This window comes from Pan paniscus, chromosome 1 (genome assembly GCF_029289425.2).
Source record: "Pan paniscus chromosome 1, NHGRI_mPanPan1-v2.0_pri, whole genome shotgun sequence".
NCBI lineage: Eukaryota > Metazoa > Chordata > Mammalia > Primates > Hominidae > Pan > Pan paniscus.
The window spans coordinates 137,692,858-137,719,228 of record NC_073249.2 but is presented as its reverse complement, the minus strand read 5'-3'; the positions used below and the strand labels follow the sequence as shown (position 1 = coordinate 137,719,228).

General features: G+C 38.9%; 1 protein-coding gene and 1 long non-coding RNA gene across 2 annotated transcripts in view; one reads left to right on the top strand and one right to left on the bottom strand.

Annotated features, from left to right (window-relative positions):
• The window catches only part of LOC117974628 (uncharacterized), a 66,651-nt gene extending 57,227 nt beyond the window's left edge, over positions 1-9,424 (top strand). Inside the window, exon 3 of the long non-coding RNA XR_008626362.1 lies at positions 9,347-9,424. This is a non-coding gene — a long non-coding RNA (uncharacterized LOC117974628). The remainder of the gene's footprint in view (positions 1-9,346) is intronic.
• The window catches only part of GBP5 (guanylate binding protein 5), a 175,979-nt gene continuing 149,662 nt past the window's right edge, over positions 55-26,371 (bottom strand). Inside the window, 11 exon segments of the mRNA XM_055116368.2 lie at positions 55-3,155; positions 4,554-4,693; positions 4,696-4,734; positions 5,011-5,113; positions 6,064-6,276; positions 7,017-7,297; positions 8,672-8,914; positions 9,280-9,476; positions 9,740-9,849; positions 11,052-11,179; positions 11,689-11,897. Coding sequence (XP_054972343.2) covers positions 3,042-3,155; positions 4,554-4,693; positions 4,696-4,734; positions 5,011-5,113; positions 6,064-6,276; positions 7,017-7,297; positions 8,672-8,914; positions 9,280-9,476; positions 9,740-9,849; positions 11,052-11,179; positions 11,689-11,897 — 1,777 coding nt within the window. The 3' untranslated portion in view covers positions 55-3,041.

The window sequence follows — 26,371 nt, the reverse complement described above, 5'->3', positions numbered from 1 at the left end:
ATGAGCAACAGGTGAATTATTACAGTGACCATAATAAAGTGATCCATAATAAATTCCAAGTATCTCTTAGCTGGTATGAATAACTGTTCATAGTATTAACTAATAAAGATTTTGTACTTGTTTCCTATTGCTGCTATAACAAATTATTACTAATTTTGTGGCTTAAAACAACAGAAGCTTATTGTCTTACAGTTTTGGAAATCAGAAGTCTGTGAAGCTTAAATCAAGATGTTAACAAGGCTGCATTCCATCTGCAAGCTCTAGGGGAGAATCTATTGCTTTGCTTTTCATTACATTTAAAACTAAATCAGTTGATTTCACAACAGTAAGACAAAGTCAGAAAATATAAGCTACTTACTGGTAGTTTCGAGAAATCATCAATGTTTACCTTACAGTGCCTTTTCTTGTTCTTTTGCACCCAGTGACAGATCTCTAACTTATGAGATCAGAATATTTGGGGATGAGTGGGATCCAGGGAAGCTGGTGGGGAAGAATATCTGTGGATCACTAATGAAAGCAGCATGCCTCTCTGGTATTTGGTGGGGGAGATATAATAGAAAAAGTTAAATTAGACTAGAAATCAACCACTTTGTAACATGGTCTAGGTTAACAGTAACAAGGTGTGAAACCTTAAATGACTTAATTTTGCTGAGTCTCAGGATTTTAAAAAATTTCTTTAAGATGGGTAATAAAGATATCAATATTTAATTTGGAGATAGAGCTATTCTTTTTACTGATAACATTTCCTTGGATGATAAAATGTATTTTTTTTCTTTATAAATTGCACAGATTGAAAAGGTAATTGTAGGGTATTGCTAGACAAATGCTCAGTTGAATATGCTGGTACCTTCTGAACTTCAGTTCAAATCTAGAAATACTGCTGAGTAGCACCACATCCTATCTGATATGAAAATTTCCTCATATTAAAGCTCTTCAAAGAACAGTAAAAAGAGTAGACACTAAAATTTTTCGGCTTTTTTCTGTATATAAGTAAATCATATTTGGGGTGACTAAAAAAATTCAAGCTCCTATCATACTACCTAAGTGGAAAATTCCTTATATGAGTAAGTACTTATAAGGGAGAAAAACAGAGCTTTGTGTAATGTTTCTATAATTTAAAGAAAAAAAATTTTACTGGAGATATACAAAGTAACAAAAAGTACATAAAAAGATGTAATAAAGTGTGTTTTAATTCTAGTCTTAAAGCAATTCTTAATCTCCTTAGGGAAATTCAGTCTTTCTCTATAGACTTTTAACTTTGAGAAAAATACAAACAAAGGAACTGATTTATGGTTTTCCAAAAATGTTTTTATGGTTAAAATCTGTACAAATAGATATATTTATATAAGTTACATATTTTAAGAAAAATCAGTCATTTTTCACATATAATTGCAAAGAATTAAGATCATTTAACTTTAGCACTATAAGCAAGCATTAAATTAAATGCACTCAGATTTTTGGCACATTATATGGCATTCCTTATACCACATATTTATAAGGTCTAAAGGATTATAAACATATTACACATAATAATTAAGTCCAATATAAATTGTTTCACGTTATAAAATGCCCTATTTGAGTTGTGCTCTTGGTGAGGGTGAAGAGAAAAGAAAAGGCTTCTTCTTTAGCCCTTAAGCCTATGACACAATTTCCATGCTGGTAATTCCTTTCATCTTCTGAAGAATCTCTATTTTATTATAACATTATTGGCTTTCAGCTTGGAATTTCTCTACGCAGATTGTCTATTGACAGTGCCAAGGAATCATCTCACTGTCCATAGAATAGCAGCCTCCACCCAGTTGAAAGCTGCACATTGTTTCCACTTTACCATTGGTACTTCCCTCTGATGGCATCCAGCACACGACCATTAGCCTGAGTGATGCCCAACTGAGCCCAGACTTTGGTCAAGTTCCTTCCGACTGAGCCCAGTTAGGGACACCCTGCCCCCAGAGGAATATAACAAGCCCCCTCCCCTAGCTGCCCTGCAGCTTATTTTTCTTCCAAAAGGTCGCCCCCACCGCAAGTTCCCAGAACTTAGGTGCCACTATAACCACCCCTAAGCTAAACCACATCCTGGTACCCTGAGCCAGGCGAGGGCAAAAACTGACAAACTGCAGGATGTGGCCATACTGGGAGGAAAAGTCTCCACAAATGGCCTTGCCCCACCGACACCCCCGCACACACACACAAAACCCCTGCAGACCTACTTATACCCCTTAGCCTGTAAGCCCGGTGGCTGCCTCCTCAGATTTCTGTGGAGCAGCCCAGCAGGTTAATAAATTTGCTTGCCAGACTTTGGGTCTTCTTGTCCTTTCTCTTGGCTAACCTTATAAGCCCATGTGCATAACTCCCTCTAGGTCAGCGGTCCCCCAACCTATTTGGCATCAGGGACCAGTTTCGTGGAAGGTAATTTTTCCACAGAGGGTTGGCGGGGGTTGGAGGTGGGGTGGCGTTATTGGTTTCTGGTTTATATTGTTCCACAAGGATCACACAACCTAGATCTTTTGCATGCACAGTTCACAATAGGGTTCCCACTCCTGTGAGAATCTAATGTCACTGCTGATCTGACAGGAGGTGGACCTCAGGCTGTAATGCTCACTTACCTGCTGCTCACCTCCTGCTGTGTGGCCGGGTTCCTAAAAGGCCACAGATCAGAGCTAGTCTATGGCCTGAGGGTTGGGAAGCCCTGCTCTAGGTAACATAATCCCCTTATGAGAAATTAGACAGATGACATTGAGATGCAAGGGAAAGCATGTCCTGATGAAACCATCCCAATATCACGCATAAATGAAGGCAGTGATACAATGTCCCTTATACAATTTATAATCTCTTAAAGGAAGCAATAATCATTTAAACTATTGGACTACTGGGATGTACATTTTACCAGATACCAGCATCATAATCTTATAACTCTATATGAAAGTTTGAAAAAATAATTATAAAGTTTATTTAAATGTTGATTGTCCCAAGGTCTACAGTTTCTTTTCTGTTGTGTCATCAGTGACAAAGAGTAAAAAAAGGAAACTCCCATATTTAGCACTTTAGAGTAAAACACATGGATCATCGTTATTAACAGTCCTCTGGGCGTGCTGGAGCTCACTGAGAAGACTTCTATTTTGAGCTTGGAATGTTGTGCTGAGCTGTGCAGCCTGTTCCTAAAGAGTGATAAATAGAAAGTAAGATCAAGCTTCTTACTGATTGCCTAAATCACTCACTTGTCCTTACTTCTTTTCATCTACAGTAGCAATAAACAGTTCCTGAATATCTCTCTTCCATTCACGTGCATCTAACCTATTTCTGTAATTATTCACCCTCCTTGTCTTTCTCTAGCTCCAGAAATGGTCATTTCTCATCCCTGGAATATTGGTGTCCCTAGGATTCCAAACCAAAGCTCCCTTCCCCCTTAAACCACACGATCTCCTTGGGCAATCTTAGTCACATCTTGATTTCAATTCTCATACACACACAGGAGACTGTCAGATATATTTCTAAGAGAAGAGGCTGATACAAAAACAGTGTATCTAAGTGACATCGGAATCAGGTGGGCTGTCCAATCTTTACATAAGAGAATTTGTTCCAGGTCACCACAGAAGTAGGAGAAAAGAGTGAATACATAAATAACCACATGCTGCTCATACTGCTCTTTAGGAAGGAGCTGCAATCAGAAATATTTTAGAGTAACTTCTGAAAAACTAGTACCTACAAACTGGCAAGCCAAGGGGAAGAATTAGGATGTCGTTTGTCTCATTAGGGTGCTGACATAGGAATTTTACACCAGGTCTGCAGAAGCAAAAACACTGCAGATTCCACTCATTTGGAAGGCAGTTTTGTTAATGTGCTAGGCTTGTGTGATATTTGCATTGATTATCTCTTTGAAACCCCACTTATCTCATCTGAAAAATGAGGACACAGTAGTTCTGCTTTACAGTGAATGGATTAGATGAGATAATGCATGTAAAGTGCTATGACAGTGACTGATAAATAATAACTACTGGAGAGTGCTTGGTAACTACTGACAGTGATTGGTAAATAAAACTGAAGGACCGGATGAAACAAACTGGCAAATTAAAGGCCTTCAGAACAGAGATGATCAAGGCAAGAACAGGGGCATAGACACAGTAACATGAAATCAAATTAACAAAGTATCTATGACCAAAGCAAAAGATCATCCAGGACAATTAACAAGTCAACAGGAAAGACCAGTTACTGCAGCCCAGAAATGCCTTGGTTTTTATTTAACAACATATAGTGCTTACTCTGTATCGGGCACCATTTAAACACAAATATTAACTCATTTAATTATCAAAATAACCCTATAACATAGATATCATCACTGTGTCCATTTTACACAAGAGGAAAATTAGGCACAGAGGTGATAGATAACTTGCCTAAACCATATACTTACTAAGAGGTGGAGCTTGGATTCATACCCAGGCTTTCTGGCTCCAGACTCCCTGCTGAGAGCCACAAGATCTTGCTGCCTCTCCCTCTTTGCCACTGCTACATACTCTCATCATTACAGGCAGGGGAGAGATGAAACAATTGATGAATACCTGCATCTGTTGTTCCTGCATTTTCTGTTGCTCTGCCAGCCAATTTTGTTGGGCTATCTCCATTTGTCTCACTTGTTCCTGATGGAGTCTCTCCCTCTCCTGCATCATTTGCTCGTTCTGCCTTCGAATCGCCGCCAACCTTTCGCTTCAGCCTCTGCAGCTTCTGCTTTCACTTGTGCCTCTGAGGAGAAAAAGATAAACTTCTCTAGGATTAATGTGCCTCTTCCTTCTGCCTCCCACTTTTGTTTGTGATTGTTCCAACTTCCTGGATAAAATTCCCAGGGGTTGTTTTTCCCTTCCAGGTAACCACAATGCAGGATCATGCCAGTCAGATATGCTTGAGGAGCTAATAAGCATCTTTGCCATTCTTGCTCTAGTTTAACATCCCATGAGGGCCAGGCCAAATTTATTTAAAATTTATAGATTTTTTTCTATCTCGCATAATTTCCAATCTCACCTTTCTTCTGTTTTTCCTTCTCTGTGAGAGCCTGGTCAGTCTGTAATATTGCATGACTCACAGACTCCTTGGACTTTAAATATTTCTGCAGAACTTCTTCAGCCTAGCAACCCGGAAAACATGCAGTTAGATGCAGGAAATGGTGATTAGGAATGTTGTAAACATCTTTGTCTTGTTCCTTCCAGCAGCATCTATTCCTCATAGGAGAGGCTTGCCATAGGAGAGGCTCCATAGGAGAGGTGGAGCCTATACAGGCTTCCACCCTGCACTTGGTGGAACTGCCAATTGAGACTGGAGAGGCTTGTGGAACACCTGCTCCTGTCACAAGTTTGGCCATGACTCCATGGTCAGTCAGAGCATGCAAGTCCACTAGATGCAAAGGACTTGTTCACAGGGAGAAAAATACTGCAAAGAGTATGATAATTGATGATGCTTTTGTGTTTGAATGACAGATATATGCTGGGGAAAAGATGCTCTCTTTCCCCTGAGACTGAGGGCAGTAAGGACTAGTTAAGCTTGGACCTGTTGGTGTCACCTTTATTGTCATGTGGGGTGAGCCTGCCTGGAAATGAAGCCAATAGTCAGGAAAATGAAACAGAAAAATGACAGAAAGAAGGAGGAAAAGGGATAATATTGTTTAAAATTCTGAATGCATCTATACTTGAAACTAAATTAAAATCTTTTGCTTTTAGTTTGTGTAAGCCAATGAATTACTGGTGTTTCTTAGGTTAGTTTCAAGTATTGGCATTCTGTCCAATGTAACCAAAAAGGCCTCTTTGTTGCAATGAATGTTGATGGTCACAAAGCAAGTCTGGTGATTATGGTGATGGTTCAGTTTAACCCCACTGCTACCATTAGATATAAATTCTGTGCGAGGAACACCAACACCAGGCACATTGTTTTTCCATAAATGCTTATTCAAGAAAAGGATTACTACTGGACAGAGACATAAACCTCATCTGTGTGCCTGTATACATGGCAATTTTCCTGTTCTCACTGGTTTTACAAAGAGGTCCCTCAGCAATTCTCCACAATAGGTAGAACTAGGGATACCTCTATTCCTTTCCGAGGCTCCTGATAGTACTTTGCCTTCAGTTCTTCTGTTTTCTGAATGAAGAGATTATGGCCTCCTGGCTTGAAATAAATTCCCTGCTTCACTGCTTCTTCTAGAGGACCAAAAATATCCTTAAGTAAAGCCGAGCAATGATCCGAGGATGCTTCCGAGTTCCGTTTACAAATGTCATTCTGTTTTGCATCTAGTAGAGTCTTCAAAGAGACAAAAACCCATGGAAAAGATGTTAGCAATACTTCAGTATTTCTGGAAATAATTCTGAAAAAGAATCTATATTTTTTTCTACAAACTTAGAGCAAGACACATATAAGCAAGACTATATCCTTCCCACCAAACCTGGAAAAATTCCAAGGATGATACTCTATAGAAAAATGACATTTACTTTTGGGTTTGAATCCCTTGTTATTTCTGCTTTAAGTGTAATCTTCATGCCACAGACCTCTAGCTTCATGCTTTAATTTTAAATGCAGCCTACTAGTTTACAACATTCCTTCCAGTATTTCAGTGTTTTACTCGGGATTTCCAATGATAAAGTTCGAAGCAGAATAGTTGGCTGGAATGATATCAACTTATTCTATTAATCCTGGATACATCATATTTTAGTGGATTAAACTGGTAATTCTATATGCTTGATTAATAAAAAAGAAAATTTAATACTTTGTAAATGCAATTGGCCAAAGACAGAAAATTAATTAAAATTCAGTTCATGGGTATAACATGGTAAATGTATGCATATGGGAAAACTTCAGAATCTACAAGGTCCAGAGTAATTACATGTTTGCTCATTTGTTTTCAGAATAAAAGTGGTATCATGGCTATATATTATTATTTTCCAATCTAGTATTTTTTTCTTAGCTAAGTCCTATTTTATCATTCAAAGCAATACTTTGTCTTCTTGACCTTAATCCCCATGAACTAGAAACAAAAATATCACCTCCAATTCTTTCTGGAAACTTTGATCTACATCCTTGAAAGAGTTTTTCATGAAGACTTCAATGGCCTCCCTCTCACTGGTCCTGTGCAGGTCCAGCAGCTCCTGGAGGGTTTCCATGGGCAGCTGCACTTTCTGGCCCATTTGCTGGTCATAGTGGGCAATGGCCTTTTGCACTGCAGCTGAGTTCTCTCTCTGAGCCAAGGCCAGGACTGCATTCTCTATGCAAGGCAGATCCCCACTGCTGATGGCATTGACATAGGTCAGCACCAGGTTCTTTAGACCTTCATGGAAGAAAGAAACGTTTATATTATTTGCAAAGGAAGAAGACATGATCGATATAGTAATTTCTGAGAATGTACATTTAATAGTTGCATTGCCTGAAATTGTTTAGCATTATGGACAGTAGTCAAGTGGCCCAAATAAGTTTATTTGGGAAACTGTGCTATCAGGAAGCCAAGTTTTTCATTCTTTGGGAAAGGAAACTGTGTTCAAATAAGAAAATAGAGGAAATTTCAAGGTGTTTGTGATAGTCTACAGTTCATCCTTCTCTGATGGAGAAATGAGAATATGATCATATAAAAGTCAAACATATTCATTTGACTACAATGCTATCGGCTTCTGTCTCTTCAATCTTCCCTTTTTCCCTCAGCTTTCTGTTCTCTTCAGAATTCCTTTTTCTTTTTATTTATATATATATTTATTATACTTTAAGTTCTAGGATACAGAATTCCTTTTTCTATTTCACTTTAGTATAGTTAAGCTAGTATGAGAGCTACCCTCCTCTAAAAAAGTGCAAAGTTTGGGAGGCCAAGGCAGGCGGATCACGAGGTGAGGAGATCGAGACCATCTTGGCTAACATGGTGAAACCCCACCTCTACTAAAAATACAAAAAATTAGCCAGGTGTGGTGGTGGGTGCCTGTAGTCCCAGCTACTCAGGAGGCTGAGGCAGGAAAATGGTGAGAACCCAGGAGGCGGAGCTTGCAGTGAACCAAGATCACGCCACTGCACTCCAGCCTGGGCAACAGAGGGAGACTCCACCTCAAAAAAAAAAAAAAAAAAAAAGTGCAAAGTAAGCAATTTAAACCAGGTTTCTCTTAATGTTTGTTTGAACTTTCCTGTTTTACGTCCTTGTCATTTGCACACTTTTGTTTCCAGTCAACTTCCTTCTATAATGTAGCAATTATTTACACAGAGTTCTTAAGAAAAACTAGGCCCAAAAGTCTGCTTAGATTTCATTTAGGGTTTTAGACAATTTGGGCCTTTGTTTAAAGTTTGTTATCAACCACGTTTCACTTATACAGGGAACATGTATGTCTTATTCATCTTGTGCCTATCAAATGCTGTGACACATAATAAAAATCCAATGTATTTGTTGAACAAATGCTGCCAGCCCATGTGGATTAATCCAGTTCAATAGATCTTTAATTTTATCTTATCTTCAGGTTTTGTTCCTATTTTATGTAACTTTAAAGGTATTACTACACACACTTAGTAATATGTGATACCCACTGAAACAATAAATATGATACATATGATTTTCACAGTAGCAATTGCCTATGCATTTGTCAACATTGACAATGCAAGGATAATCTTATAAAAAGTATCCCTTATAGTTTACATTAAATTGAAGGAAAATCCTAAAAATAATACTCACGAGATCCATTGACCATGATGCCACCTGGAAGAGTCTTGGTCATAGAATGGCTAAAGATGTAGGAACAGAATTCTGTCACTTGTTGCACAAATTCAGGCTCTAGCTCATCATCAGGCAGTGTTTCAAGTTGGGCAAGCTTTTTTTGGTGAGCAGGTAAGTCAAAGATAAAGCATTTCTTTTTTGGAAAGAACTTCTGTATACACAGACGGGGCAAATTGAAATTTTGAACTCTTTGATCACTACCTGGAGAATAAAAAATAGGATTTATTTAGCATAGACTTTGCACTCATTTTCATTTATTTACCTCGAATAAATGTCCTTCCACCTGATGTCACTTAGATTAATATATCTTCATAAACCCTAAGTAAAAAGAAAAATGGTAACTAATCAGGGAAATTAAAAAAGAAAATTTATTCTAAGAACGAGGAAAAATGCAATTTAATATTGAATCTACTTGTTCATTATAAACAAAAATATTTATTATTTATTTTTTAGGAGAGCTGGGTGAATATATATATAGAAAACCATAAATTTAACCACCTAAACAAAAGAGATAATTTCTTAGATTACTTTTTAAAAAATCTTTCTAAAACTGAAGTCCCTGTTACCTTGCTTTGGCCTTAGGGAATTCTCCAGGTATTCATCTGGTGTGACAAGTTGCCCATCTATTTCCAGGCCTAAGCAGAAATCTCTCAGAGTCCACACTAAGTCTGGGAAGAAGCTCGCAGAGTCAGCAGGATCTTCAACCCTGTCAAGGTCGGGTGAGTTTCTTGCCTTGAGCAGATCTGTCAGTTCTGTCACATTGCTGAGATGCAATTAAAGAAAACTGGCAGAAATAGGACCGCATCTAAACCCATACTTAATTCCATTTTCCCCCAAACCTTTATTTTCCCCTATGAGTCTTAACCAAATCATCATTTTATCAGTAAATATAAGGGCTCCTTTCTTTGTACTTTCAATGTTTATCACGTTTCCATTTTTGTGATTCACAAGGTCTCACAGACACGCAGCTGGTAAATAGAGGAGTTCTGTCGGACTTTGGTGCCACCCTATACCACAAAAGGATACTGCAGTAGGTCGATAGCACCCTGATCAATTTTGTTCACAGTATTGTACACAAAGGTGCTGCTCAGTAAGAGTGCCAGTGCAAAGATCTGGATATCATTCTTGTTGTCAGCCTAGAAGTCAGACCAAATTTAAGTCATGTCTCATGGGATTCCCAGATGAGTGATATTTAAAAATAGGCTCTTGTCATAAATGTTTAACAAGACAAAAAAAAAAGATTGTTAGAAATATTAACTTAGAATAGTTCTCTTGTTAACATTGATAATTTTATACTCATCCATATCTTATTAACTCATCAGTCCCTCTACATATTTGCAAAATGGATAGTTAAAATTAGTGGGGTGATCAGAGTACTTAAAACCAACATTTTCCAGCACATAAAACAAAATTGGCCTATATACTCAGTACATATACCTATTTTATTGAATAACCAGTATCAATAATGCAGTTCACATTAATGATCTTATCGAATTCTAAAAAATAGTGCTGTGAGATGGTTTTATAGTTACTATCTCCATTTTGTAGGTAAGGAAACTGAGGCTCAAATTGTGGCTTGTCATCTCTAAGTCCTGGCAAATCAAAAACAAAGACAAAAAACACACACACAGAAAAAAAACAATGGAAGTTCAAGAGAAAGATCCAGTTGTGTGCTGGAGCCAATTCATACCAACTCATGACAGCAAATTGTGTGCATGTCTTCCCAAGTCTGAGTTTAGTGAATTAACTTTGGTAGCTTGAAATCAATTACGATGGGAGTATTCAGAAAATAGTCAAGTGCTACAAATCATGGTTGTTTTTGTTTTTGTTATTTTGTCCTTGAGCTGGTTGTTAAGTACTTACCAGTATATAACAAGGAAAGGCCCATGTATCTACTGTTTTTAAGTAGTGAGTTGAATAAGAAAGACCAAAGAAAAAATAAAACATTTGGAGAGACTTACTTCTCTTATCAAAGTCAGAAAGCTACAAGTGCTAGAGCTCTGATTGGAACACAGGTTCATTTAAGAACAGAACCCACTATTAACTAGTATAATCTACAGGATCAGGCTTGTAACAGTGATTTTATATGCATCATGTTTATGCATTTGCGTTAATTGCCTAGCTCAACATCAACACTGCTCTTCTAATACTGATTCTGGCTTATAAATGTATTTTCTCATGTCAGGCTTCCAAACTCTGAATATTAAAAATACAAAGGAAAACAATGGGGGTATACATTGGTCAAGTGGAACTACAAATTTAGAAAAATAAACCTAAAATCTCCCTGTGAAAAGACAGTTCAGAGATTAGGAGGTTAAAAAAAGGAATCCTTCCTTACCTTCTCTACGTCTCCCAGGCCCTCGGTGTCAAGCAGAACTAATGTGTGATTTGGCCAGTTGGGATGAGGCACACACCATATCCAAATTCCCTTGGTGTGAGACGGCACCGTAGATGCAACAGAGAAGCCTGTCAGGGGGAGTGAGAGGTTGTAATAGAAGAGAAACTCTGGAAATTGGGGATTTGCTTGATCATTCAGCTAGAGTTTAAGGAAAGCAAGATGAGGAGATAGCAGAATGTACAATCAGTATTGATTTGAATGATGATGCAGAAATGGAAAAACAATATCAAATACCATAGGTTGGAACTTTGATATTAAAAAAATATTATGCTACTAAAATGTTGCTAGTTTATAATGATGTATATGGGAATTACTTCATCGATGTCTTACTCCTTACAAGGAGAATATATTATACATTTTACAAGAAGAAATCAAGGCAAAGAAAAAAAGAAGAGGTGATATGTCAGGAACAGAGAACTGGTCTTCATCTTCCAAAAGATAAAAAGACCAGCTGTAGCCTAAACATTGGCTTTTAATATTCATCCTCATGTCTTACTCTCTCCTTGCTTCCTCGTACTGGATGGTGACTGTGTGAATGGACAGAAGGGTTTGGCAGAGCTTTGCTGGTACCACTCACCCTTGTTCTTCCCAGCCAGCTTGTTCATCAGGTAGGATTTGCCAGTGCGATACAGGCCCACAATCGCTACCACAACTACAGGTTGCGTAATGGCAGACAGGATCTCCAAAGCTTCCTGATTAACCTTCAGCTGCTCATTAAAGTTCTCGATGAGGCACATGGGGTCTGACATGTGGATCTCTAAAGCCATGTCTAGGATGTTACTTTGCCTGCAAGGGAACAGATGGGATAGGCTGGAATTTCTAGTGTTTGTTTAATAAGCAAAGGAAGTCATTTTGCTTACTGAACCTGGGGACATACTACTCCCCAGCACTGCCTAAGTTTCTGGGAAAAAAAATGTCTTAAAATAAAAAGAGTCCTGTAAAATAGAGAGACTTTATTTTAAAACAAAAGTAAGTCCTAGGCCCTTTATATGTCTACTATAGGCCATTCTACTGGTTCTTAAATATTTGATAGGCATACGAAAATCCATTTCCTGCGTCTAACCTACTAGTTTGAATCTAACTCTTATTCCATTGGTTTTTGGCTTAGTTATGTTTTTTAGTTTTTACCTCCCTGGGTTCCTATATTAATTCTTTATGATGTTCTTTATTAATATATTACGCTGTTCCTTTTACTTTGTGTCAACTTCATTTTTTTCAGTTAGATCTATGTCCAGTCAAACTGCATTACATTAAATACTACCAAGTCATTATGCAGCATTATCTAACAAATCATAGTTGTTTGCTTCTTAGTGATATACTTGAAATTTTTTACACAGTTACTAATGTGCTTTATTAAACCAAAACTTCAAAGCATGATTATTTTATGATTGACTGAAGGAGTAAAACAACTTCCTTTAATAATACTTAACCTATTTTTTTCTAACTTCTGAGCATCAATCCCTATAACCTAAAGAGTCTCTGGTTAAAAAAAATTTTTGAGCTATATGAGAAAAAGCAAATGCCATAAAAATATGCTTTTCTACTTTGCCTTATCATAAAGGATAGTTTTCTTCCATTTTAAAGGTGGTTATTTACTAAAGATGCTAAAACTTCACTATCCGCTTGACGAGTTCTTTCACTAAAATCTTACAATGAAAAGGTTTGGATTCTCCATCTCTTTACTAGCAAATTTCAAAAACTGTCATTTTACAATTATGAAGACCCATTCTCCCTGCTTCCTCATAGCTAATGCCCTGGAAATCATTATGTTGACATAAATTAAAACAGAAACTGCTTGGCAGCAGAAAATAGGATATCCATTTGCAAATGGTGTAGCACTAGGACATGGGAGTCAGGAAATGCCTAGTGCAAGCCTGACCCAGAAAGAGGCAATTTTGCAATAAATTTAGAGACTCAAATGGCAGGTCTCTTCTCATTCTAATCTATTTTCAATGTAGTATTAGTACCTTATATATGTAGAATTCTGGTTGCCTGATTTGTATGCAGCGGAGGCCAGAATAATTTTTCCACTAGAAAGATATGGGCACCTTGAAGTGATGATCTACAACAATTAGCTAGAAAAACAAAAGATACATAAGCCAAATCTATAAGCAGATATTGAGAGCTTACAAGATCTTATGATTTGGGATGATGTCACTAATGAAGAGGGAATGAATGTGTCTGAGTGTTCAGACTTTCTTATGAATGACAATAGCATTGTATATCTACATTAATAATAGTATTTGACATGTTGTCCCCTAATGTCATCTGGATAGCATCTTTAATGCTTTTAGTAAAGCCAAATTTCTAAAACATTATTGCAGATTTAATGTGTTCAAGCCACAAATATAACTGTTGCTCTGTTATTCATAACTTAGTGTTCTGGGATGCATTCTCCCTAACTGCTTGAGCCCTATAACCTTTGCAAATAAAAACAATGCAAGAATGGTTCAAAATACACACACAAAATGCACATTCTGCCCTTGCCTTAAATTAGACTTGATTTCCAACCCCAGCCCTACAACTGGCTATCTGTATCTCTCTGGCATTTCACTCAATTCTTTCAGCTTGTTTTCTAAAAAAGCAAAAGTAAATAAACAACTATTTATTAACATCAGTATAACTGCTGGCTTATGAAAGAGAGCGAGCGAGCTGCAGGAGATTTTAAAAAGTGCAAAGAAGGAAAATGCCCAAAAAAAATACTAAGAGAAAATGCTCAGAAGTGGTAGTGGAAGGATTTCTGAAAGAAAACATCTGTTTTCAGCCATATGATTCTAGTTTGGGTTTTGCGCCTGCATTTGTATATGTAGTTGTTATTGCTTGCTTTTGCTTATTTTGCATAGTTTCTGGTTTGAATTTCAAGGAAAAGGAAAAGGCTCTTATTAAGGATATAAATGGAAATCAAACTAGTACAAAATGCTTGAAGTATGTGTCATGGTAAGAAATTCAAAGGAGAGAATTTCAACGAGTGAACAGTTGCCAGACAGTATTGAGGGATCCAGTTGGGCAACTGTTAAATTAGGTGATTCATAATAGTAAAGGCAATAGAGTAGTAGAAGCAGAACCCAACACAAAAGGGGTTAGTTAAGTGAGTAGATGCCAAGAAACCAACATGAATTAAGTCAGGGTTATTGCTAAAGGAAGAAATCTACTTTCAAACAAAGTACAAGACTATGACTAAAAATACATCACTGTTTTCATGAAACTTCTCTCTGGGTTTCAACATTTTTTTCTTGTCCTTAATGTTTGCAAGCTACTTACATTGCATCATATTCATTGTTCTTTCTCATGAAAATAATAACTATCATAGTTTTTGAAACTTTCATGCTGAAGTTCGAGTCAGTTTAATCAGATTTTATGAAGGACGAAGGTAACTTAAGTGCAAATTATGATCCTGAATAAGTCATAAAATTGCAAAGGAAGAAAAATAATTTGAAGGCATTTCAAACTCTTAGTTTAGTCACTACACACATTGATGTCTAATTCAGCAAGAGGCAGACACAGCTGGTACTTAATGAATTCTGCTGCCTGTCTGATAAGAATACAATTTATTCTTTACTGAGGTCTGATATACCACATCAGGATAAGCTGCATCCTATCCTTTGTAGAATGTTTCTAAAACCAACTGAATCTTGCAAATCTCTTCCACCTCTTGCCCCAGTCTTACTGTGTCCGGAATTGGTGGGTTCTTGGTCTCACTGACTTCAAGAATGAAGCCGCGGACCCTAGCGGTGGGTGTCACGGTTCTTAAAGGTGGCGTGTCAGGAGTTTGCTCCTTCTGATGTTCGGATGTGTTTGGAGTTTCTTCCTTCTGGTGGGTTCGTGGTCTGGCTGGCTCAGGAGTGAAGCTGAAGACCTTCGCGGTGAGTGTTACAGCTCTTAAGGCTGCGCGTCTGGAGTTGTTTGTTCCTCCTGGTGGGTTCGTGGTCTCGCTGGCTTCAGGAGTGAAGCTGCAGACATTCCCAGTGAGTGTTACAGCTCATAAAGGCAGTGTGGACCCAAAGAGTGAGCAGCAGCAAGATTTATTGCAAAGAGTGAAAGAACAAAGGTTCCGCAGCCTGGAGGGTGACCCCAGTGGTGCCACTGCTGGCTACTTCTCTTATCTGGCCCCACCCACATCCTGCTGATTGGTCCATTTTACAGAGAGCCGATTGGTCCATTTTACAGAGAGCTGATTGGTCTGTTTTGACAGGGTGCTGATTGGTGCGTTTACAATCCCTGAGCTGGACACAAAAGTTCTTCATGTCCCCACTAGATTAGCTAGATACAGAGTGTGGATTGGCCTATTTACAAACCTTGAGCTAGATACAGAGTGCTGATTGGTGCATTTACAAACCTTGAGGTAGATACAGAGTGCTGATTGGTGCATTTACAATCCCTTAGCTAGATATAAAGATTCTCCAAGTCCCCACCAGATTAAATAGATACAGAGTGCTGATTGGTGTATTTACAATCCCTTAGCTAGACATAAAGATTCTCCAAGTTCCCACTAGACTCAGGAGCCCAGCTGGCTTCACCCAGTGGATCTTGCACCGGGCGGCAGGTGGAGCTGCCTGCCAGTCCTGCTCCATGCACTGGCACTCCTCAGTCCTTGGGCCATGGATGGGACAGGGTGCTGTGGAGCAGGGGTCGGCACTCGTCGGGGAGGCTCAGGCAGCGCAGGAGCCCATGGCGGGGTGAGGTGGGGAGGGGGAGAGGGGAGGAGGCTCAGGCATGGCAGGCTGCAGGTCCCCAGCCCTGCCCCACTGGGAGGCAGCTAAGGCCCTGCAAGAAGTGGAGCACAGCAGCTGCTGGCCCAGGTGCTAAGCCCCTCACTGCCTGGGGCCGCTCCGGGTGCAGGTCCCGCAGAGCCCAAGCCCACCCAGAACTCGCGCTGGCCCTCAAGCACCGGGCACAGCCCCAGTTCCCACCCCTGCCTCTCCCTCCACACCTCCCGGCAAGCTGAGGGAGCCAGCTCTGGCCTCGGCCAGCCCAGGAAGGGGCTCCCACAGTGCAGCGGAGGGCTGAAGGGCTCCTCAAGTGCCGCCAGAGTGGGTGCCCAGGCAGAGAAGGCACCGAGAGCGAGGGAGGGCTGCGAGGGCTGCCAGCACGCCATCACCTCTCATTACTTGATTATAAAATCGGGAGAAGAGGTATTTTAGAGCTAGTAAGAAAACTGCTTCCATGAGGGACTGGGCACGGTGGCTCACGCCTGTAATCCCAGCATGTTGGGAGGCCGAGGCGGGTGGATGACGAGGTCAGGAGATCTAGACCATCCTGGCTAACACGATGAAACCCCGTCTCTACTAAAAATATACAAAAAATTACCTGGGCATGGTGGCGGGCGCCTGTGGTCCCAGCTACTCGGGAGGCTGAGGCAGGAGAATGGCTTGAACCTGGGAGGCAGAGCTTGCAGCGAGCCGAGACTGCACCACTGCACTTCAGCCTGGGCGACAGAGCGAGACTCTGTCTCAAAAAAAAAAAAAAAGAAAAAAAGAAAAGAAAAGAAAAGAAAAAAGAAAGCTGCTTCGATGAGAACTTGCTGAGTTCGAACTCTCGTCTTTTACTTTCACTGTGGTGATTTCTCATTTACTTTTTCTTCACTCAGTCCTGGGGTTTTTGTTCTTCCCACCCCGTTTTCCCTGCTCGAAAAAGGAGACAATTTGAATACAAAATATGGAATAACAGAAAGGGGGATTTTTGAAAGTTCTCTGTAGGAAATAGAAACCAAAAAGGAAATTCAGTGACTAAGCCAGATGACAAAGGGAATTGCCCAACTGTTACCTAGTGTAGATAGGCTGGATGTATTTGACCTGACTTCTTTGAAACTGCATGTTTCCTAGAAACTGCAGAGAATCCTTTGAGTGCCAGCCATACTCCTCCCTGCTTCCGTTGTTGTTGTTACTAGAAGAGAAATTTGAGATCTTTCACAGTTGTTCAAAGTATGTGGTATTTCAAACCTAGCTTGAAATACGTTGACATTCATCTCCAGTTTGGGAGTAGGCCAGGGGAAGAGCTCATATGATTTTTGAGGTCTATTGTTGTGAAATGTTAGAGCTGCTCACACAGGACTAAGTTTATTACTTTCGCAGTAGGTTCAGTAGCTGAGAACTTTCACTCACAGGCAAGGACAAAGTTTTTGGCACTTAGTACATGATGAATGATAACAAGGATATTATTTATTAGACATTTGTAATGCCCTGGACAGGTTTCACTACTTTGTGTGGATTATTCTATTTTAATTCTCCCAACAAATGCTTTCTCCCAATTTTACAAAAGCTAGGACACAGGGAGATTTAGTAACTTGCCCAAAATCACAGAGCTACTGATAAATGGATCTTAAGACTGAAACCCAAGCACTTTATTGTAGTCCTTTTGTGTTTGTTGAGTGAATCATCATAATCATCATCATTATTATTGTCCCTTTTTAATAAATGGATTCTAAGATCTGGACACTAAATATCTCATATTATCCTGATTTCAATCCTACAAGACAATTTTTTTTTCTATCTTTATTTTACAATGAACAGAGTGGCTGTTAGGCTGTAGTTTTGGAGCTTTAGTTCCTAGACAAGGATTTGTGAGCAAGGGATATTTATTTTGAAGGTGCTCATAAGAAACGGGGTAGGACAGTGGGAAAGTGAAAACTGGAACGGAATGAAGCCAGTGACTGGGAACATATCTAGCAGGTTTTGTTGTGGGAACCAGGAGTTAGATCTCCTCAGGTAACTCTAGGAAACAATGTAAAATCTGCCTCCAATTTCCCTCTTGGGTGGGTTAGAAACCTGGGGTACTTTTCTTCCAACTTCCTTTCATTTCTGGATAAAGACTGGTCCTGAAAGCATAACCCCCTTGCACTCCTGACCTGGCCCACGTGTGGGCTGAGAAAAAATCCTTAGATGAAGGATCTCTGATGTTTGCAGTGAGATGCCATTGGAATGTGCAAGGGTGAGTGATAAAGGGAGATGGCCTTCACAGATGTTGTGGGTATCCCATCCATATTGCCCCTATCTTATGCAAAGATCAACCTTTCCTTAATGGCTTCTTCAATTTTGTGGCTGGTCGTTAGTTTAAATATATGTATATACACACACACACACACACACACACAATAGGAAAGTCTAAGCTATAGTCCTCTTTGCTGCAACTGATTTTGTGATCCTAACTGATATTCAAGATCTTCTCCTCTATTACCCATTCTAGGTTTTGCTCATACTTGATCAGGAGTTCTCCTTGTCTAGGTTGCCTTCTCGGTGGAGAGAAACATTTCTTCATTTCTGAGAAACCAGAAGACCTATTTCTGTGCTTTAATAAGGCTGTAGTTACTTCCAGTGCATCTTAACAGGCCATGCAAGCACCAAGAGTATCCCAGGGAATCCTTTGAGTGCCAGCCATACTCCTCCCTGCTTCCATTATGTACTATTTCCTCACAGAAACCATAATCATTTAAGCTTGCCAGTAGATCAATCCTTTTAATTGCCTGCTGGCTTGTCTACAAACATGAAATTCATAAAATGACCAGGTGGCAGCTATAGTTTCAGATTTAGTAGAACTTTACTATGACCCCTGGTAGAAAAACTGCTTAACTTCACCCTGAGAACTGGCCCTCTAGTCCAGCAGACTAGGCAATGGATCACAAATTCACAAATAATTCAACGGAGAATACTCCTACTTTAACGCTTTGGTTCCCAGGCTCATATATTCCAGCTAGCATATAATATCCTTTAGTTATCCAATTATATACTGCATATTGAATGACAGTCCCCAACCCCACAATGGTCTCTACTGGCCATTCCAGTTTTGTTAGGCTGGCAGCTTTTCGATGATGTATAAGGACTAGTGGATTCCATGGTTACATTCGCATTGTTGTGCCTCTTTATTGTAAAGTAAAACTTTCAAAACTTTCTCTAAGCTGATGTTTAGTAGGATTTCATGACATTTAAACAGACACTGCAAGTCCTCGAATAGGTGCTGGCTGAACCACTCTCAACAGGGGAATATCCATACCCAGAATTTATGTCAATTTCAGTAAAAAAAAAAAAAAATCACAGACTCCTCCAAGGTGCAAAAGGACTGATTTGATCACCTTGACATCTAGTGGTCTGGTTGGTCTTCTTGAAGGGTGGTATTATACTGAAGGCTCAGTGTCAATTTTTGTTGTCTTTGGGCCAATATTTAACATGTAGTGAGATTGGCCTTGGTGAGAGGAAGCCCAGGTTGATGGGTCCATGCAAAGATTTCATCCCTGCTACCGTATCTGTTCTGTGCAAACACTAGGTAGCTGAGGATAAAGCCTGGCTCAAATCTACTGGATAAGTCATTTTAGCCACCTGGTTTGTTCAGTGTCTCTCTAAAACCTGTATGCTCTGGTTGACATTGACTTAAGACATAAAGATCCACACACTTTATGCACTCATTCCTATAGATTTACCTACAGACCTGTTTATTTCTGATCCTACAGTTGTGCCAAGGTCAACTACATAAACCATTCTCCACTGCTCAAGATTCTGTATATAGCCTTACTTCAGGCCACTTCTTCCTTTACACAAAATTGCTTACCTGTTAACTGTTTAAAATCTGTCCACAGAGAACATTTCACAACAATATTTTTGGGGGCCATCCCTAGCTGCAGCAGCAATGTATTTCAATTTGGTTTCTATAAATAATAGACACTGGAGACTACAGAAGATGGGTAGGTAGAAGTGGGGAGAGGGTTGAAAAGTTACCTATTAGGTACAATGTTCACTATATGGGTGATGGATACAGTAAAAGCCAAGATTCCACTGCTATACAATACAGGCATGTAAGAAATCTGCCTTCGTACTCCCTAAATCTATACTAATAAAATTTTTGTGAATAAAAATAAACAAAAACTAATCCAACTAAAATTCTAACTATTGTAAAAATTAATTAGTATTAAAACTAAAAGTAAAGATATTTTCAGACAAAAAAGTAGGAAAACCCAAACACTGGAATTAGAACAGATAATTTTATGCCTGGAGTTATGTTCTCAGGTATGTTGAAAACTTCTTGTATACACTTTCAAAATTCCACTGGCCTCATATCTTACTACATCCTCTGCTGACATCACCATTTCAGCAGCTTTGCACAGGCATCACTGGGTTGGTGCTTCATATTTTCGATGCTTCTGCAGCTAGTATTCCAGCAAGAACTTGCTCAACACCTTTTCATGTACAACACAGAACTGTGAGAAAGTTATCATGCATGATAGAAGCCAATGAGGAAATGCCTTTCTTTCTTGTTTTCTGTGTGTTCCATTCTGACGTGCCTCTCATAACATGTTTTAGAGAACAGTGGTGAAATGGAATAGCGGTGACCCACAGTGGTGACCAAATCAATAACATTATTTCATTGGCCTATCCTCCTTTCCTGTTTTACTTCCCTGATCCTCTCTCCTGTTTCTTTATATTTTCTTTTAGGGTCATTTTTCTAAAGAAAACTCTTTTTAGCCAGGCCTTTCTCCCAGGCTCTGAATTTGGGAGAACATAGAATAAGACAGATGGTAATGGAGATCCTGGCACGCAACTCCACAGGGTTGGAATTTTAGAGTGAATCACTAATTGGCCAAAGATCCATAAAGTCTATACTGGCAGTAATAAATGGAAAGATGGTAACTTCTTACATGTAGGTGAACTGGAATGAGACGCAAGTGGAAAATGAAGTGTTGGGTTAGGCTGTGGGCCTTTAAACGGTATATGGGTCTTTGGTAATTATAAGGATGTTAGAGTCAGCTGACATTTGTTAATTGCCTGAAAAAGCCATGGAAAAAGAAAATAATAAGCTATGAATGTTCCTTGGGGTCCCTAATCTGCCATGTAAGAAGTCCAACTACCCTAAGACTGTCATGCTGAAGAGACAAGACCAAATGTAAGCACTATAGTTGATATTCACAAATGGGCTCAAGCCTCTAACCATTGTCAACAAGGCCACAGACATGTGAGTGAGGCCATCCCGGCCCACAAAATCAGTGCATCTGTTAACGAAATACCCAGGATCTGCAGCTGGAACCATTTGGAGTTAAAGCGTCACCCAGTCAAGCCTAACCTGAGTTTCTGACTGGCATAGTAATGAAATCATTGTATGTGTTATACAATATTGTAGTTAACTGCAATAAAATATTTTTTATTTAAAGCCACTAAATTTTGATGTATTTATAAGTAGCAATATGTAACCAGAGCATGGGTAAGTATAATTTACCTCGACCACAATAAGGAACTAGAGTTGTTTTTAATTTTTTGGAACACAGGGCATCGCTTGTTTTTTTCAAGCGATGAAACCACAGTAGCAGCAACCACAGGGCATCGCTTGGTTTTTCAAACGATGAAACCACAGTAGCAGCAACCACCACAGTTAAAAAAAAATGAAGGTAACTTAAGGGTTTAAACTTCTTAGGGTGAGGTTTGGCTCAGTTTACAAACAAATTGCAACATCCAAAGTGCTGCCTGAGGATTAAAGAAATCTCAAATAAGTGGTGCTATGGTTTGAATGTATGTGTCCCTTCAAAATTTATACACTGTAACTTAATACTGAAAGTGATAGTATTAATAGGTAGGCCTTTTAAGAAGTGATTACATCATGAGCACACCACCCTCACGAATAGGATTAGTGTTCTTATAAAAGAGGTTGAAAGGGGTGCCCTAATCCCTTTTGCCTTTTTCCTCATGTCAGGACACATACATTGCACCATCTTGGAAGCAGAGAGTGAGCCTTCACCAGACATCAGATCTGCTGGTGCCTTGATCTTGGACTCCCCAGCCTCTAAAACTGTGAAAAATAAATTTCTCTGATGTATAAATGACCTAGTCTGTGATATTTTGTTACAGCAGCATGGAAGGATTAAGATAAGTGGTATAAGAGGCAGATGAAAAAGGGATAAAAGACTACAAATTGGGTACAGTGTATACTGCTGTGGTGATGGGTGCCCCAAAATCTCACAAATCACCACTAAATAACTTACTCATGTAACCAAATACCACCTATTCCCCAAGAACTTATGTAAATAATTTTTCAATGACACATGCCATAAAAAATATTCAAACCCCTATAATTAAAGAGTTCAGATGTCTTCATAAAAACAATCAATCAAAGTCTCAAAATCTGCTCTTGTAAGCAGGAGATAGTTTTTCCTACTAACCTTTTGTTAAATCTCAACAATTCCCAGCTGATAAGACCTTGAAAGAGATTCTATGATGGGCTGTCCCACTGGAGAGGGCAAGTGGATTGAATGGTATTATGAGTTGGACTGTACTAGCACTCCTTGTATACCACTTCAAATGTATCATGGATCTACTTCACACTCCAGGTTCTGTTATTGGAACCAGTCCTACATGGGCTGGGATAAGCTTCATGCTGATGAGCACTTTCCTTCACTCCAGTGCCCTGTGGCGTTTGTTTCTTGCCATGAGGCTTTTCAGATCCTGCAGCACAGATCTCACACTAAAACACACTTAGCACTCATTCTCTCAAAAATTGAAACATAAGCCAAACTTTATCAATAAAAGATGAGAGCTGATGGATAAATTCTTTCCTTTCTCAACTTGTTGGGGGAATGGTTCTGAAATGCGTTCTGTAACATTTCTCAAGACTCCATTTGAATTGACATCTCTATCACAGCAGTGCTGAATTGATAACCCATTCTTTGATTGACTTTCCTTCCTTCCCTGTTTCATTCTATTTCTCATTTCTGCTCCGTAGAATCATATTCCCAATTAAGCCATCTACAAGCAAGCCTTTATTATGGGCATTTCAGGCTACGCTTTCAGGGAAATTAAAGCTAGACAACCAGGAATTTATTATTTTATATATCAGAATACCAATATTAATCAAGTTTATTAAAGTGAACTTATGGTATTCTTTTATTCCTACTCTACTTTCTGTTTGCAATTTATTTCACTTCTAGTAACAATTTGGATTCCATACTGGACATCTATGTACTTAGTTATCTAATTATATATATAATATATATAATTTTAATATATAATATATATAATTATAATATATTATTTATAATATAATTATATATATGTAATATATATAAAGTGACACCTCTACTTTTAAAATAGACCCAGACTCTGACCACTTTTTGGCCCCTTTCCTGCCACCTTTCCAGTATGTCACCATTATCTCTCATTGAGATGATTACAGGAAACGCCAATATGACTCTCTGCTTCTCTATTTCAGCATTTTGTGTGGTTCTTTTTACATCGTAAGTTAGATAACGTAATTGCAATGCCCCAAATTTCCCAATGACTTGTAAATCTTTAAAAGATCCTTAAAAACGAAAGTCTTAATATTGGCTTAATAAATCTTTCTCCTGACCTCTTCTGCACCTCACTTCCTACTGCATGCTGCTGCCTTCTTGCTGTTCCTTGACAGGATTTGTCCTGTCCAAGATGTTGCACATGCTATTCATAGTACTTACAAAACTCTTCCTTCAGATATATACTGCTACTCGCTCTCTTTTTTCAAATGTTTTCCCATCAATGGTGTATGGTATCTTGTATGAACACTCAAATTCATAAACTTCTCTCTTCCTCTGACTCAAATTTTTATTTCTCCCCTCTTTTTTTCCATAGGACTTATCATCATCTGATGTATTTTGCTGATTTATTTATTTATTTATATCCTCTATAGCTCCTTTAGAAAGTTTCATGTGATGGGTCTTTGTACCTGTTTTGTTCATTGCTATTATCTCTAGCACTTCAAATACTACATAGTATAAAACAGATACTTAACAAATACTGTTTAAATGAATTAACAAATAGGTGAGTAAACAAATGACCTGTGGTATATTCAATATTTGTAAAATATGACACAAATTCAAGGTAGAGACTTAACTCAGTTACAGTCTCGAACAGATCATCTCCCCGCTGATCACAGTTCACTAGTACAATGGTGTGCACCTAAACCAAGCTAATATAGTGGTGCTTCCTCAACTTAGGACAAGTGATTTGGACTCTTAATGATATGAGAAGACTGGTCAAGCAAACATACAAATATATACTTAGACACATGTAGTAAATCAGTAGTTCAGAAGATCCTGACTAAGCTAAGCAATCAGGATAAATCTGCCAAACTGAAGAAGAGATCATATTGGGAGCAGGACAGCTATTTAAGGAGTTTTAAGTCATATCCTATATGAGAATAGATGTACCTTTGCTCTGATTAAAAGAGAAGTCTCTCCTGATAAAAGGAACATCTTGTGAACACTAACATGGTGAATTAGTTTGTTTTCACACTGCTGACAAAGACGTACCTGAGTCTGTGCAATTTACAAAAGAAAGAGGTTTATTGGACTTGCAGTTCCATGTGGCTAGGGAAGCCTCACAATCATGGCAGAAGGTGAAAGTCACATCTTACATGACGGCAGACGAAAGAAGAGCCTGTACAGGGAAACTGCCCCTTATATTATCATCAGATCTCATGAAACTTATTCACATATCATGAGAACAGCATAGGAAAGACCTACCCCAATGATTCAATTACCTCTCACCAGGTTCCTCCCACAACATGTGGTAATTCAAGACGAGATTTGGATGGAGACACAGCCAAACCATATCATCTGGTCTCAAAAATGAAAAGATGCAATTATTTGGATATAAAATCAAAACAGGTACTGAATGAGAAGAATGAATGCTGCTCAAAACTGATTAATGTTAAGAAAATTAGATCAAGAAATTCTCCTCAAAAGCATAGTAAATGAATATAGACCCACCATGAAAGAAAACACACAGAGAATAAATCCAGGAGGTGCATTATCTGCATTATAGGAGTTCCAGATGGAGGAATAGAAGCAAAAGGATTCCCAAAAATAATTAAAGAATACCATAAGAACATTATCTTAAAAGACAGATATTTATATCTATCCTGGTGCAGTTTCCAAAGTCCAAAAATAATTAAAAGTTTTCCAATGGACTATTATTTACCTATAATGTAAGGAGTATCAAGCTTCTCATCCCTAATGCTATAGAAAACATGATCTGGTGATGTAGAATTTTATTATTATTATTATTATTATCATCATTATTTTGAGATGGAGTCTTGCTCTGTCACCCAGGCTGGAGTGCAGTGGTGCTATCTTGGCTCACTGTAACCTCTGCCTCCAGTGTTCAAGTGATTCTCCTGCCTCAGCCTCCCTACTAGCTAGGATTACAGGTGCACACCACCTTGCCTGGCTAATTTTTGTATTTTTAGTAGAGTTGGGGTTTTGCCATGTTCACCAGGCTAGTCTCAAACTCCTGACCTCAGGTGATCCGTCCACCTCGGCCTCCCAAAGTGCTGGGATTACAGGTGTGAGCCACCATACCTGGTCGAATTTTATGTAAAGAAAAAATGCCATTTATAGATACATGCAAAATAAATACTTTTCCTAATAATGAAGAACTTGTATAGTTTATGATACATGACATTCTTGACAGAGAAATACAAAAACATATGATCATTATTGATGGCAGTAAAAGTATGGTAAAACCTAAGTAACACCTGGTAATGTATTTGGAAATACATTACAAATGCTAAAAATATTTTTTTCTTAGAAAATGTCTATTTAGTGTTTAAGTTTCCTTGTCTGCAGAAGGGGATATTGAATAGGTGATCTCACTGCAAAGCCCTGCTCTGCTGTGTTCCCTTCCTCAACCTGAACTTTCTCTAGCTGGGTCAGTTGGCCCCAGTCTCTTTCTCAGGCCACTATTTGTTCTCAAAGTACACTGTGACTTGTAGACAACACTTCAGCCTCTGAAGACCAACACACTGTAGTTCTGCAAGATCAACAAATTGACTCCTACCTAATTCCTGAGCTCCTATAACCCACTGAGTAGCCATGTCTTATGAATGGGCTTCTGTGTCCCCCATTTCTGAGTCCATATACTGTTAATAGCATCTCAGCATCTCACCACCTCTTTGTACTTGGCCCTGGCTTGTTTCATGAGAGCCCACCTCTGAGGCACTGGAGCCCTGGCCATAAATTCTTCTCTGAACACAATGCTCTAATTGCTGTACCAAGTTTGGAACTTCCTAGAGACTTGTTGAATGGCTTTGCTCAAAATGCTGATAGCAATACGGACAATGAAATCCAGGCTGAGGTGGTCTCAGATGGAGATAAGGAACTTATTGGGAACTGGAGCAAAGGTGACTCTTGTTATGTTTTAGCAAAGAGATGGGTGGCATTTTGCTCGTGCCCTAGAGATTTTGGAACTTTGAACTCGAGAGAGATGATATAGGTATCTGGCAGAATAAAATTTTTAAACAGTGAAGCATTCCAG